Raw genomic sequence first — 15000 nt, forward strand, 5'->3', positions numbered from 1 at the left:
CCATATTTCCGCTGTGTATTGGACAAAAGCATGTCCCTGCCATGACTGCGGCTGGAGCTTGCCATTATGTTATAACTAGCTCTGCAATTTTCAACTGTTGCTCCTGAACCATAAAATGTGCTTTTGCTTGGTTGTAGATCAGCTCACACCGCACATGCACCCTTGGCATTATATCTCATTGTCAGGAAAATTACTATCTTGGCTCCCTGGATGCATGGCTTGATTGTATACCTGCATGGTTCCCTGGCGCAGAGATGAGCTGCCTGCTTCCATTTAGCAGTGTTGACTGAGAGTCGATAGGCTCACAGTGGGAGAGGGAGAGAGAAGAGAGCAGCACTGAGGGCCGGGAAGGTGCAGTGGGTGGGCTGTTAGACCCATGCTGCGGAGGGGGGAGACTGATGGTAGCAATGGCACCCTTAAGAACGTCATTCTTCATGTGGGACTGCTAGAGGAATTCTATTTATTTGCTTTCTTCCTGCAATAATAACAATAACACGATTTATTTAACCACAATGCTTTCTGTCTTGTGCGTGTGTGTCCAAAATACAATTGCTACTTATGTTTTCATGCCATTGCACTATAAATATCATACATTTAAAGGTGCACTGTGCAACTTTTTTGGTGTCTCCATGGAGATGGCTTTAAACATATCCAAGTGTTTCTGTTGCTGAAAAATACAGTCATTCTTTCTATGAATTCCTTCTGTGAAAAGGGGCAACTCTCCACAGATCTGAATTGTAATGTAGCATAGTGCTGTCAATTGCTTGTCTCCCTTTTGATCGTTAACCTTTTGCTAGAGAATAGATTAATGTACATATTTTGCACTAGAATTTGGGAGAAAAAAAAAAACTAAACTAAACTAAAAAATAACTTCAGCTCACTGGGATGTACGAAATAAAGTTAACACTGGTTCAGTTAAAAGCTTCATCTATTGTTTGTAGATGCATTCCCATATGGAAAAATTATAGACAAATCACACACCATTTTAACATGTTTCATATGAATCCTAAAAGATTTGTATATGACAGTGAAAACACTTACAAGATCTTTGGTAAATATGTGCAGCATGAAACATATAAAACTTTGTAACCTGCAAGAGCTGAATATGACACTGATCCCACACACAATGTCCTCACAAGTGTTGAACAAAGGTCATTTATTTCATAGAAAAACAAGTGAAATGATGATTGTTTCCTTAAACTTGATTGCTGTGTGTGTGTATGAGAGTGAGAAAGAAAATTATCACAATGTGTGTCTGTATGTGTGTGTGTGTTTGTATATGTGTGTGTGCGTGTGTGTGTGTGTGTGTGTTGGGCAGTATGGGGGTAAACACAGTAATGCAAATATTGCATTAAAACCTTAAAAAACATCTTCCACTGATATCACAGTGAACAAACATCAGGCTGTAAAAATATTTTTACTCTGCAAAATCCTAATTATCACAAAGGTCTAAATATATTGACTTGTAATATTCCAAAAAGCACCTATACACTTATGTTTTTTTCAAATGCCTCAACTGACAAGACGTCATATCACTTACAAGTATCAAGTATTGTATTTGTCCTCAATATCTGCTACTGCTGTCTGTTGGAGTCAGTAGTTAGTTAGTTCAGTTGGTGAGTGACTGGACTTCAACATGGGAGACCTGGGTTCAAATCCCCCTTCAGACTCTGATTGTTTTTTCTGCAACATATAATTAAAGAATACAACCATTACATGGAACATACGAAGAAAATGTAGTTTATCATGCACATTACCTGTAAATGTCCTGCAAAATGTTCACTTTATCTTTACTAGTTTTTCATAATATAGTTGTATGAGAAAAATGTAAAAGGGGGACACTTTCAGGAGGAAACCACACATGACACATATTAACCTTATATAAAGATTTACTACAAAGACACTGGTAAATTCTTATATTTTTTTTCCAGTTTTTTTCCATATGGGTTTGCAGATTTGCAACCTGTCAGGAGAAATGGGCCTTAAGGATAAAAATAATCATTTTCTTTCACATTCATTCACTTGTGCTGTAACTGCATCAGGAGTAATGTGTCCTTCCTTAACAATATACCATCCCTTCACAACGTAGTATATATGTACAGATAAATGCTGGTACTTACAAATTAGTACCATTTGACATTGAGTTCCCCCCACACACACCGTCTCTGATGCACTAGGACATTTATGTACATACATTTGCACTTATTGGTTTTCCCTCTGCTTAAATCAAAGGTGAAATCCAGTACAGCGGGAGGCAATTAGGGGATGGTTTGTCCTGTCAGTGCAGCCTTCACAGAGGCAGGTCCTTGAGAGTGGCATTTGGGGCAATGAATGGAAAAGTGTACTAAGCTATTACTCCTGCCACAGTCTGACCTACACAGACCTACCCCTCCAGCTAGCACACATAATCGTTAACCATCCTTGAGTTAGCTGCGACATACAGCATAAATCTGCTCTCCTTCGGGTTAATTATACCATCATTTACTCAGAATGTATTGAATGGGTTGGATTTATGCCAGCATAATCAAAGCAATGTAATATGATGTGCATTTTATCGCTTTGCTTTATGGTCAAGAGGATGTAAAACTTAACATATATCTTTTTTATTTATTTATTTTATTATTTATTTATTATTATAATAATAATTAATTATTATTTTTTAGATCAACTTGAAAACACAAAAAGTACATAACTGAGAGTTTAAATAAATATAAAATAAAATAATAACTGTACAGTGGTAATATCTATAATGTCTTAAATGGTGTCATCTTCCTTTAATATGCTTCCATATAATAACCAAGAAATGTCAACGTTTTATGGAACAAATACCTCGAAATATTGGTGCGGCCCTCCAAACCACTGTTAATAAGATGACAGCCTGGCAGGCAATAACCAGGGTGTAAATTACATATATCACCTCCTATATGTTCTAAAGCCTTGGGGTCACCAGGCTTAAAATGAAAGCACAGCAAGCTATAATGTGAACAAGAAAACAAAGCTGATTTACACCGGTTGTCTTGAAATTTTAGCCAGTTTACTAAAGATCTTTAATTACAAGAATATTGAAAAAAACTGTTGCAGGAAAGTAGAGAAGCCTGCTGGCTAAGTCTGGGATATTATGTTGTTGTTTCACTCCATAAAATAGTCACATCTTCATCTGTCACTATGGAAAGTAATGTTCAAGTAATTTCCCTTGTGGATCAGTAAAGTTTGTCTAAGTCTACGAAAATTATGCAGGACCACTGTACGCATCTTATAAATCCTATATGGTAATAACCAGTGTTGGGAAGGTGACTTTTAAAATGTATTCCCCTACAGATTACATACACCAAAATGTAGTTTGTAACAGAATCCATTAAATTACTTAAAGTGAGTAATGTAATCTGAATACTTTGGATTACTTGATTTGCTGTAGAGAAGCAAAGATGAGGAAATCGTAACATAAGATGTTTTGTCTGATAAAAGAAAATAAAAAGACCAGATTAAAAAATATTATTGATAGAAGAGGAACAGGAGGAGACACGGTCCATACAGCATGGTTTAGTCCTGTTAAATCCAGTTAAATCCTGGTTTAGTCCTGGTTTAGTCCTATTTTAGTCTCGGTTTAGTTCTGGTTTTAGTTCTGGTTTTAGTCCTGGTTTAGTCCTGGTTTAGTCCTGGTTTAGTCCTGGTTTAGTCCTGTTAAATCCAGTTAAATCCTGGTTTAGTCCTGGTTTAGTCCTGTTAAATCCAGTTAAATCCTGGTTTAGTCCTGGTTTAGTCCTATTTTAGTCTCGGTTTAGTTCTGGTTTTAGTTCTGGTTTTAGTCCTGGTTTAGTCCTGGTTTAGTCCTGTTTAGTCCTGTTTAGTCCTGTTTTAGTCCTGGTTTAGTTCTGTTTTAGTTCTGGTTTTAGTCCTGGTTTAGTCCTATTTTAGTCTCGGTTTAGTTCTGGTTTTAGTTCTGGTTTTAGTTCTTGTTTTAGTCCTGGTTTAGTCCTGTTTAGTCCTGTTTTAGTCCTGGTTTAGTTCTGTTTTAGTCCTGGTTTAGTCCTGGTTTAGTTCTGTTTTAATCCTGTTTTAGTCGTGTTTTAGTTCTGTTTTAGTGCTGTTTTAGTTCTGTTTTAGTGCTGTTTTAGTTCTGTTTTAGTGCTGTTTTAGTTCTGTTTTAGTGCTGTTTTAGTTCTCTTTTAGTGCTGTTTTAGTCCTGTTTTAGTGCTGTTTTAGTTCTGTTTTAGTGCTGTTTTAGTTCTGTTTTAGTTCTGTTTTAGTGCTGTTTTAGTTCTGTTTTAGTTCTGTTTTAGTGCTGTTTTAGTTCTGTTTTAGTCCTGTTTTAGTGCTGTTTTAGTCCTGTTTTAGTGCTGTTTTAGTTCTGTTTTAGTGCTGTTTTAGTTCTGTTTTAGTTCTGTTTTAGTGCTGTTTTAGTCCCGTTTTAGTGCTGTTTTAGTCCTGTTTTAGTGCTGTTTTAGTTCTGTTTTAGTGCTGTTTTAGTGCTGTTTTAGTTCTGTTTTAGTGCTGTTTTAGTTCTGTTTTAGTGCTGTTTTAGTTCTGTTTTAGTGCTGTTTTAGTTCTGTTTTAGTCCTGTTTTAGTCCTGGTTTAGTCCTGGTTTGAGTGGAATTACTGAGAGAATGAGAGCCTCGCACATCAACTACTAGAGACGGGTGCGTTGGAGGAGAGGGAGCAGCCCCAGAACATACAGAAAAATCCCGCACACCGTCTTACTTGCAAACTGTGAAATTTATTAGGACAAACCGTGCAACGTTTCGGCACTAGGCCTTCGTCAGGCAAACAGAATGAGAGCTCAGGTGGCCATCTTAAATAGGGTGTGGCAAGCACCCAAGGGTGACAGGTCATAAAGAAACAGTGCACACAAAACCCCATAATTCAAAAAACAAAGAGTCAACATATAGTGTAATAATAATACAAATAATAATAATGAAATCATCATATAACGATCATAGAATAATAAGAAGAATATATGGATACATATAGACATAGTACACATTCACCCAACTATAAAATAATGTTGTCGTGCCATATACACATCTATATATATACACAAGTGGTTGAGTGGAATTACTGAAAAAAAAAAAAGGGATATAGCCCAGGAAAATACCAGTGTAATCCATTTATTTCAACAAAGTAACTGTAATCCAATTACCACTCACTGAAACAGTAACTGTAACTGAATACAATTACTCATAATTTGTACTCTGATTACGTAACTCTGGTACATGTCATCTGTTACTCCCTAACACTGGTAATAACTTTGTTTGATAACTTTCTTCACGTGCCATATTAAAAGGTACAGGATTGAGATTTTCTGAGAATCATCATCTGCTTGTCTCCATGGTGTTACACCTGTAATCGAATACAAAACAGATGGTTCACTTTAACACCATACTGTGGAACATTCAGGCAGAGCAATAACATCTCCATGGAGACAAGTCACAAACTCTTACTTGAAAAGCTACATAGTGCACCTTTAAGTCTAAACCAAATCTTTTACACTAACAGGTTAATATCGTTTAAGATAAAAGTCTGTTTACAGTTATATTGGAAGTACTATTAATTAGACAGATGAGCATTTAAGAAAGACTACAGGCGAGTATCATTGTTGACAAAAGCGTGCATTGCATGCTGGGAATTATTTTGGTCAGCGGCAATAAACACTAATTCAACATAACGGACGGAGTGAGAAAGCACGTAAAGGGTATTGATCCCGGTTATTTCTCCACTCTAACAGCAGAGGACCCAAGACCATTTGACCAGAAATTGGTCAGAAGCATCGATGGAGCCACATCACCCTTTTCAACCCCGACAAAAGGACCAAACCACATTTCTGGTCAGAATCGTCAACTACCTGGACAAATATTCACTTCGGCGATATCCACAATGACTTGGTGGAAACTCCTGGGCCATTCACAACAGAAAAGATGAAAACCTCCAAGAGTCTCGATGTGTTGTTGAACTTGTTGGAGTCCACGGTTTGTTAGGATCTTCTACGTTTGCTCTGCGAATGTTTGAAAGCCGTTTAATTCACCGTTAGCGGTTCTTTTCACTCGGAATATGAAAAGACATTTTCCTTCTTCCGTGCTTCTATTTGTGCATCTGATAATGCAGCAGGAATTTACCATTATCGGGGATAAATACGTGAGGTTACGCACTGTGTTTGACCGCTACCGTGTTTCTTGCCTCCGACCAAAATATTTCCCAGCATGCAACGCGGGCTTTTAATAACAATGACGTCAGCTCAAACTCGCTTATAAATCAAGCTGTTTCTCACCTCCATTGTGAATTCAATATGTTGTGCTGAAAGCTGCTCTGCTAGTGTGACATAACATAGAAAATCACATCACCCCCTCCAGCCTCCTTGTCTTTGTTTCTGGTCCCTTATTATGCAAAACTAAAAACATACCTGGAGTTGTGTTTTGTTTTTTCCACACATTGTTTGAGTAACTTTTTTATTAGTCTATCTATATTTCCATAGCTCACAATGCTCGGGTTTCACCTTGTGATGTCATGGAGTGGTAGTATGCAAGTTAACAGTTCCCTTTTCACCCTATTGCCTTGCTGTTGGCAAATCCAGAAATTATGTAGTGAAGGTGTATGGAAACACATCAGCGCTCCACTGTGTATTAAAAACACAGTGGCACGCTTTCTTTATTACCACATGAAATCACAAAGTGGAACAAAGTGTTTTCAGTTTGAGAGAAGAACACAGCCTAAATGTGCAGAGTTTGTGTGTTAAACATGTGTGAATGAAACAAAACACAACTCAGTCACGCTTCTATCATGTGTGGTATCTATCAGAGTTTGTGATAGACCACATTATAACACACTAGTAGATCAGAAATAGCATAGTATAGGCACTTTTACTAACTAACACATATGTACTGTAGTTATCAAATAAATGCATAAACCTTTGTATCTTTTCTAGCCCCTCCTCACTTGACGGAGAAGCCCCAGGACCAGCAGAAGCTCATAGATGACTCTCTGGTTTGGGAATGTAAAGCCACGGGGAAGCCCAAACCATCTTACCGCTGGATGAAGAATGGAGAGAACCTGGAGCCCACCGAGGTGAGCCTGGAAAATAACAACAATCACTACTTAATCCGTGTTCATTTGAAATCATATCTGACCATCTTTAAAAGTATGATCATATGTTGAAAAAGTTCAGTCTAAAACATGGATTAACCCTCAGCTCTTAACATTGTACAAGTGTTAGGGAAAGGGAAATAAAGTAAATTGTGTTGATGTATTTATTCATTTAAAACTGAATTTATTTGAGCCTATTTTTGATTATTATATTATTATTATGGATTGATGTCCCTCTTAGTTTGTTGATTTTTGGCACAGATTAGAGTTTGAATAATGTATTACCGAAGTTCCTCTGTGCCGGTGCGTTTATTTGTCCTGGTTTGGCCCTGGTTTGAGCCTAGTTTAGTCCTGATGTAGACTGTGTTTTGTCTTAGTCCTGGTTTAGTCCACATTTAGTTCAGGTTTCGTTAGTTTAGTGCAGGGGTGCTCAATACGTCAATCCCGATCTACCAGTCGATCGCCAAGGTCGTGTGGGTAGATCGCCGTGTCTCGTCTCGGACTCACGTTTGGACTCGGTCTTGTCTCTCACTCGAGGTCTGACACTCAACAAGTGTGATCATATTTCATTACGGCTGCTGCTGTTGGCAATAAACTTGTAGCGGGGTGCAGGAGCGTGTGGGGCGTCTCAGTGCAGCCTGTGCGCTCATTTGAAACCCGCGGAGACTCTACGGCACATCACAAATACGCTCCCTATGCAACAGCGTGTGCCCTCGTGTACCAGCGTGCATCACAGGGCTGGTTCAACTTCCTAAACATCCTACCTGTCCATCTGCCTCACGTCAGCACGCCGCCCCTCGCCTTTTCACGCTCTCGCTCCTTCCTGCGTACAGCGAACACAAGCCCCTCCCACAGTGCGGCTGATTAGAAGAGCAAGACCAAACGTGAAGCAAAAACCAGTCTAAATTTGTGTTCCAGTGTTGGCACAAAGCAGGTCTACAGCATAGAGCGGATCTACAGAACAGACCTACTGCCACATTTGGCTGAAGTTTGCCTAACAAAAGTGCACAAATGCATCTGTGTTTGTCACGATGTGCGTTTGGTTTGGTAAACGTGCAGAGGCTGGTAAATATCACTGCAAAACCAGAAAAGAATGTAACTCCAGTTTGAAACTTTAAAAAACAGGTTTAAAAATCTTCCTTCACTTTTTTCACAGTTTTGTGTAAAGTGCCAGAGGAAGTTCTCTTAAAGAAGGGGTTCTCAAACTGTGGGTGAGGGTCCAAAAAAGGGGCACAGAGTGTTTCAGTGCAGTTTGCTTGGCTTTGTATTAGGTAGATCATTTTGACTTGGTCATTTTGTAAGTAGTGGTTTAGTGTATGAATGCATGCCATTTATGTTACCCTTTTTTATTACAGCCAAACTCATCTGATGCTGCAAGCTGCAACGCATTTAAATACTGAAAAAGCATTTGTTGTTATAATTAGACAGTGACTATTTTGTTTTCTTAACAAGTCTATGCATTATGGTTTCATGTTTGGTAAGAGGGAACATAGTGTGAGTCCTAACAGCTTGCTAATCTTGCATGGAATCTCTCTTTGTGGGGTGGTGTTATTAATCTTACGCAGAAGTGCAAAACATCTTCAGAATTCCCATTACCGAAAGCACCATGAGAGACGGGTTACTGCTGCTCCAACCAGCTGACTTCCAATCTGAACTTTGACTATAATAAGCTACTAAAATATGATGTAGTATGTACTAAACAGCATTATGTTGAGAGCATTAGCAACGCTGTAAAAGACTGATTGGACATCCAGGCACAGCTAGCGCTTGATAAATAAACAGGCGTTATGTTAATTTATATCATTATGCAAAAAAGGCCACAGAGCTACTAGAGGATATTGATCAGTATTTGAGTGTTCACGTGGTTTTGGTATTAGTGTAGTAGGCTACCTCGCCATGAGCTGAGCTTTCTCTTGAAAACAACAATTTTACTTGTTTTCATGATAGAATGATCAGTCTGTTAGTTTGAATATTTTACCAACTTTGTCAACTTTGTATAGTGTTTTTTTGTCCGTCTCATTGGCTACGTTCAGACTGCAGGGCTTAACGCTCAATTCAGATTTTTTTGTGAAATCCGATGTTTTTGCGAGGTCGTTCACATTTCCAGTTAAATGCGACTTGTATGTGACTCCAGTGTGAACAGTAAATGGCCCAAAAGTGTCCCACATGTGACACTGGAGACACGATGAGATCAACCACAGCGAGCGTGCTCTGTGTTTACGGAAGTTGTCCAAACATGGACGCAGCATTGAGCACCTGGAGATTTTAAATTTCCTCTCGTACCGGAGCCAGAACATGAACAACTTACTTGTTTTAAGGAGGAGATTGAGAAGGAGAAGGACGAGGTTTTTGGCCGTGGTGTTTTGTGGGACAGCGGCAGCGACGTCCATTGAAAGGAACATGTGGATGTGCAGACGTAGCCAAGAGTGGTGAGTGGTGATGTGCTTCACTTCAATGACACGGAGTTCATTAACAATTTTCGCCTACTTCAGAGCAGAATAGTGACGTTTGTGGCTTGTTGATAACGTGTAGGTCGAATGAATGCGCTTTGGCCGTTCACACTGAAGTCGTATGTCAAAAGATCAGATATGTATCCCTTTCAGGACCACAAAAGATCAGATACAGGTCACACAGGGGCCAAAAAATCGGATTTGGGTCACTTCAGGCTGCAGTCTGAAAGCAGCCATTAATACATCATCATTTCATCTTCAAAAGTGCACTAAAGAACTTTTTGTTCAGGACTCCGTCACTTGCTTGTTTCTATGGATATGTCATTGCGCTGCCTGGAATGTTCCACAGTATGACATTAAACAGCTCTGCCTTAGATTTAGTTAGTTAGATTAGTTTTATAGCTCAAAAATACCTACAAAAATATCTCCATAGATCTGACCTGTAACTCAGTCTGGTTTGGTTTCCATGAAGATAGAAAGGTTTAATGCCATACTGTAAAACCAGATATAGCAATAACGTCTCCATGGAGAAAAGCATTTGTCAAACCCTCCACCAGAAAAGTTACACAATGCACCTTTAAACTACTGTAGTACAAAGTAACACGGAGCTGGTAAAGCAATGCATTTTACTGGGGAAATGTGCTTATTGCCCATTTGTGGACTTGTTTAGTGGCTGCTGTGTAAACTGTGAGCCCTGCATTTTCAGTAAAAGCAATGACAAAACAGTCACGCTCCAGAAAGTACTGCTGATATGCATGTTAACAACACAAGCAGGAATAAGAACAAAGATTACATTCAGCTTTTTGTTAGCTAAAATCATATGCATTTATATCAATAGTACTTTTTTTTTTTTTTTTTTTTGGATCATATTCAGCTAGAGATCTGCGCGGGACAGTATTTTGAGTCCTGCTCCCGCCCACTCCAGCAAAGAATTGTAATTTTCAGTCCCCCTCCCGCCCGCATCTGCAATATTTTGTCCCGCTCCCGCCTGCAAGTCCCCTAGGGGAGGAAACTTTGCTTTCTTAAACTCTATCAAACACGGAGAAGCGAAAGAAATGGGGCTGTGTATGAGAGGAGGCGCGGTGGGCGATCCGGCGGCATGGTTAAGTCCTGGCTAAATCCTCTTTTAGTCCTGTTTATAGAGCTGTTTGTAGACCTGGTTTAGTTCTGGTTAAGTTCTGGTTTTGTTGCACAGGCAGCACGACGTACGGAAGGAGGGACTGTTCGCCCGGCGTACGGGACGGGGGGGACTGTTCGCGCGGCGTACTTGGAAGGAAGGACTGTCCGTGCAGCGTAAAGGACACGGGGGACTGTCCACGCGCCGTACGGGACGGGTGGGTCAGTCTGCGCGGCGTACGGGAAGGGGGACGGTCTGCTGCTTAAAATGTTTTTATTAATGCCAAATAAAATCTCTAGCACAAATTATGCATGATATGCTTACATTCATCTTTTTAATATTTCACTTTATACTCATATTTAGTTTGCAGGATTGCGGTTTATCATCCCTCCCGTCTGCTCCCGCGTTGTTTAGCCCCACTCCCGCCCGCGCCCGTAGCGAGCTTTGAAAATGTGTCCCGTGTCGCAGTGGTTTGCATTGGGTCCCGCGGGTCTGCAGGGCTCTACTTTCAGCTACACCCACTTGTTAATACAGTGCATCTAAACCTTTCCAATGTCACCAAAATGTTATAGCCTACTGGAAAATATATCACTGCATTAAAGGTACATTTTGCATGAATTGCTCAACTGATAATGTAACTTGATACGAGACTACAGTAAGTACCAATCTGCAAGCCATTGAACATAAACAATGGCCAAAAAATATTAGCAGATAGTGTATTCATTTGCTGCAGCTTTGTATTATAATGCTGTTGTGAGTCACTGAGAGTCCAGCTACACATAGAGAGTTACTCGAGATGACAACATATGCTTTCTTTTGTGAGCTGATTGACTTAAATTGCTAATCATTTCCCTGAGCTAAACTTAGAAAATCATTTGCTGTGAGAGCTTGAAAGACATTTCAGTTTAATTTTTGTGGTCTTGCAAATAAAAAAGAAAATATCTTATGAAGCCAAACAGGGCTGATTATGACGTGTTGGAAAAATTAAGGCTGAATTTCATACACAAATACCTGAGAGGGTAAGTGCCTGGTCAAAAAGCTAAAATAAGCAGCTGATTTTGTGGCAGTCCAGGAATGATTAAAGGTTACAATGATGGGGCTTGATTTTAGCACAGCTCATTTCCTCCTCACAGAACCAATAATAAATAGTTGTGCTCAGAACGCATGGGCGGATGGATTAATCAGCAAAGGTGTTACATTGTTTGAAATGCCACCATTAACCACACAGGCCTAATGAGTGGAAGAGCTAAAGGTCAGTGATGTAAGGAGCAGTGGGAAGAGTACACGCCATTTGTGTGTTATTTATTACACTGAATCAATTGAGACCTTTCACTTCTCGTTTTAAATAATTTACAATGGATTAGAAAGTTAACAGCACATAACCTGATTTTTACCATATTCAAAAAGTGAAAACTAGAACTTGTTCATTTTAAACAGTTTACAGCGTCTGAATGCATGCCCATCAAAAAACAATGTATCTTTAAGAAGTTGCCAATACGATACATACCTCGATACATGGGCCACGATACCATACATATCTCGATACAGTGAGCTTTTGATTCCATACGATATATTTCAAATCGATTCGATATGGTTCAATAAAAAAATAAAGGCTAAATCATGGCTGTGACACTAAAAGTCTTTGTTAAACCACTTCTTGTGCTAAGTTCATGAGAAACGTAAACATTTTAATGATCAAAACAATGAAAATGTCAAATGAGTCGCATATACGAGTTTCCTTTCTCCAAACAAGCAACAAAACTGTGGCACTGTAACAAAATTATTTTGTTAAATATACCAAAAAATACTCTTGGTGATATATCGATACAGCAGCCCACGATATCGATACTGTATCATCATATTAAACAATACGATATATTGATATTTAAATATTTTTGCACACCCCTAGTGCTTATAAGTGGATTTTTTTTTTTTTTTTTTTAATAATTGGATGCAGACAGCACACAGCAGTTTCATTTTAATCCCAAGAGCACCTTTTACTATGCATCAGTACCAGGGCAAAACAAATTTGACTTCATTACATGCAAAACATGGGTATGGCCCCTTCAAGGTTACACTCAGTTTCGATACATAAAATCTCTTAAAAACTTCATGTATAATTTATAAGACCTTTTGTGCTGAATTGCGTTGAGTTTAGTTTTCAGCCATTTGATGATTTGCACAAATAAGATAATAGTTACTAAGCAACCAACCCTTATTTTCTTTGTGGAAATTACAAATGTATGATTTAAAATCAGCCATTGAATTTGCTCTACTGGTTTGCCTAGATACTTTTTATATCAGCACTGTGATTAAAGCATAGTTTCTGCTTTTTCAAGTTTTGAATGGAATAATGAGATTCCACAATTCCCCCATTTGAAGTCGTGTTCTTTGTACCATAACTGCAAGAACATGTAGCACCCACTACTAATCTAATTCAACAGGCTTAGTTCCATTCTTTTACATGCTTTTGCACTAATCCAACCAAAACTGTGTTGTTTCTAAATTACTTTCTCTATCACTCCATCTCAGCACAAGCAGAGCAGATGGCCCCCCCTAGGTCCCTGGATGAAAAACTGCTGATTTGAGTGTACCGTCAAGCTTAATTAATAGCGTCCATAAACGAGTGGTGCAGACTGATATACTTGACAATTTGGCTGTGGTGCCAGCAGGGATATGTGCCCCTGAACAACCACAGCGTTATGGTAATAAAGTCAAAACGTGTTCTAATACTGGCTTACTTTATGATCTTTTAGTCAGGACAATCTCTTCTTTTTTCACTTTTGGCGAGAGTTCAGGCTGCCGGTCACCCTGCAGGAACGTTTTTAATGACATTATGGGTTAGCGTGAGGAAGATGTAGAGGATGAAGCATGGGCTGACATGAGGCGGTGACATAGGTGTATGAAAAGTGCTTAAGCTCTTAACACCGGAGTGAATTTGAAGCCGTTGAAAGCATATGGGGGATTACATGGTTCGCTGATACAGTTTAACTCACCTCATCAGGCCCAGTCATCCAGAAAGAAGCTGATGGTTTAAGCTCGGTGACAGCAGGTGGAACTGTGGTCTCAGCATTCATTAACACATTAAAAGGGTCAGTGAAAAGTTGACTAAAGTATTGTCTGATAAAGAGTGAGGAGATTGACTGTGATTGGCTGACTGTGACAAGAGCAAACAACAAGGGATGGGAGGTAGTCTGTCTGTTTGATTATTCGTGATATGTTCAGTCTCCCACAAACAGCATTAAGTGGAGGAAAAATGTTAAATTATCTTTAGACAACAGTGACAAATTTGTGTTTTACAGAATAATTATTGGTGGATGTTTATTTAAATCCTTATCTCCTAAGTGATAAGGTAGTGTCATGCCTGTTCGTAGGTTTCAGGCATTAAGGATCCCTTCTTGATTTGAAGGATTTTGTGAGGATCTTACACCATTCCAAAGATGTAGTATTTTATTTGAATTGCATTATTACAATGGAAGTCCGCCATGGCAAATCCTTAAAATCAAAAAAGAGTCCTTATGCCTGAAACCCAAGAATAACTAACCTGCTCTTGGTCTTGAACTTTCTGGTTTGGGGTTTGCCAATTTCCTGTTTTGTCTGGAATGTTCTATAATATGACATTAAAGGTCTTATATTATACAAAATGGACTCTTGTGAGATTTAAGCATGTTATGATGTTGGTATCTCTAGTGAAAGTGTATAGTTTTAAAACACAGTACAGCATGTTCCTGTATTTACACATGACATCACAAGGGGGAACAGAGTGTTTCTGCTTGAGAGAAGAACTCGCTCTATAAATATGCAAGATTTGTGTGACTGAAACAAAACACAACTCCAGGTATGTTTTTGAGGAGGAAACAGGTGTTTTAACTGGTAAATAAATACCTTTTAAAAACATGCATTCTTACTTTGAGCAGGCTTGCCTCTTCACAGATCTGACCTGTAACTGTGTGGTGTTGTAACCTCTTCGCTAATGGATATGATTAATGCTATAGTCATCCCCTCTTATATGCCATGGTACAGTTACTTGTAGATTCACCTGTGTTCATTTCCCATGTACCATGCAGGGGTCTCTGGTGTCTTTCTTAGCGTGGCTCAAACAGGAGAAAGGATAACCAGGGCACTTAGTATGTATAGGGCATACCTGTCAGAAAAGCAATTTTCACAGTACACTCTAGCTTGGTTGTTAACAATATTCCTTGCCCTCCCGCTGAAGGGGAAACAGCCGCATGCTCCAGCCACAGACAGAAATAGAGCGTGGTTTTATATTCCTCTCATAAACATGCAGATTGATTAGGGTCATTTTCTGCTAGCCTGCCTCCATCCACCCCAGCCTTTCCTCCATTAGTGATGAAAAC

At 39.1% G+C, this 15000-nt stretch overlaps 1 protein-coding gene across 1 annotated transcript in view; it reads left to right on the top strand.

Annotated features, from left to right (window-relative positions):
• The window catches only part of cntn4 (contactin 4), a 195109-nt gene that overhangs the window by 113365 nt on the left and 66744 nt on the right, over positions 1-15000 (top strand). Inside the window, exon 9 of the mRNA XM_055160836.1 lies at positions 6918-7057. Within this exon, the coding sequence (XP_055016811.1) occupies positions 6918-7057 (140 nt within the window). The remainder of the gene's footprint in view (positions 1-6917; positions 7058-15000) is intronic.

This window comes from Boleophthalmus pectinirostris, unplaced genomic scaffold (genome assembly GCF_026225935.1).
Source record: "Boleophthalmus pectinirostris isolate CB_2022bp ecotype Guang Dong unplaced genomic scaffold, ASM2622593v1 HiC_scaffold_3, whole genome shotgun sequence".
Lineage (NCBI taxonomy): Eukaryota > Metazoa > Chordata > Actinopteri > Gobiiformes > Gobiidae > Boleophthalmus > Boleophthalmus pectinirostris.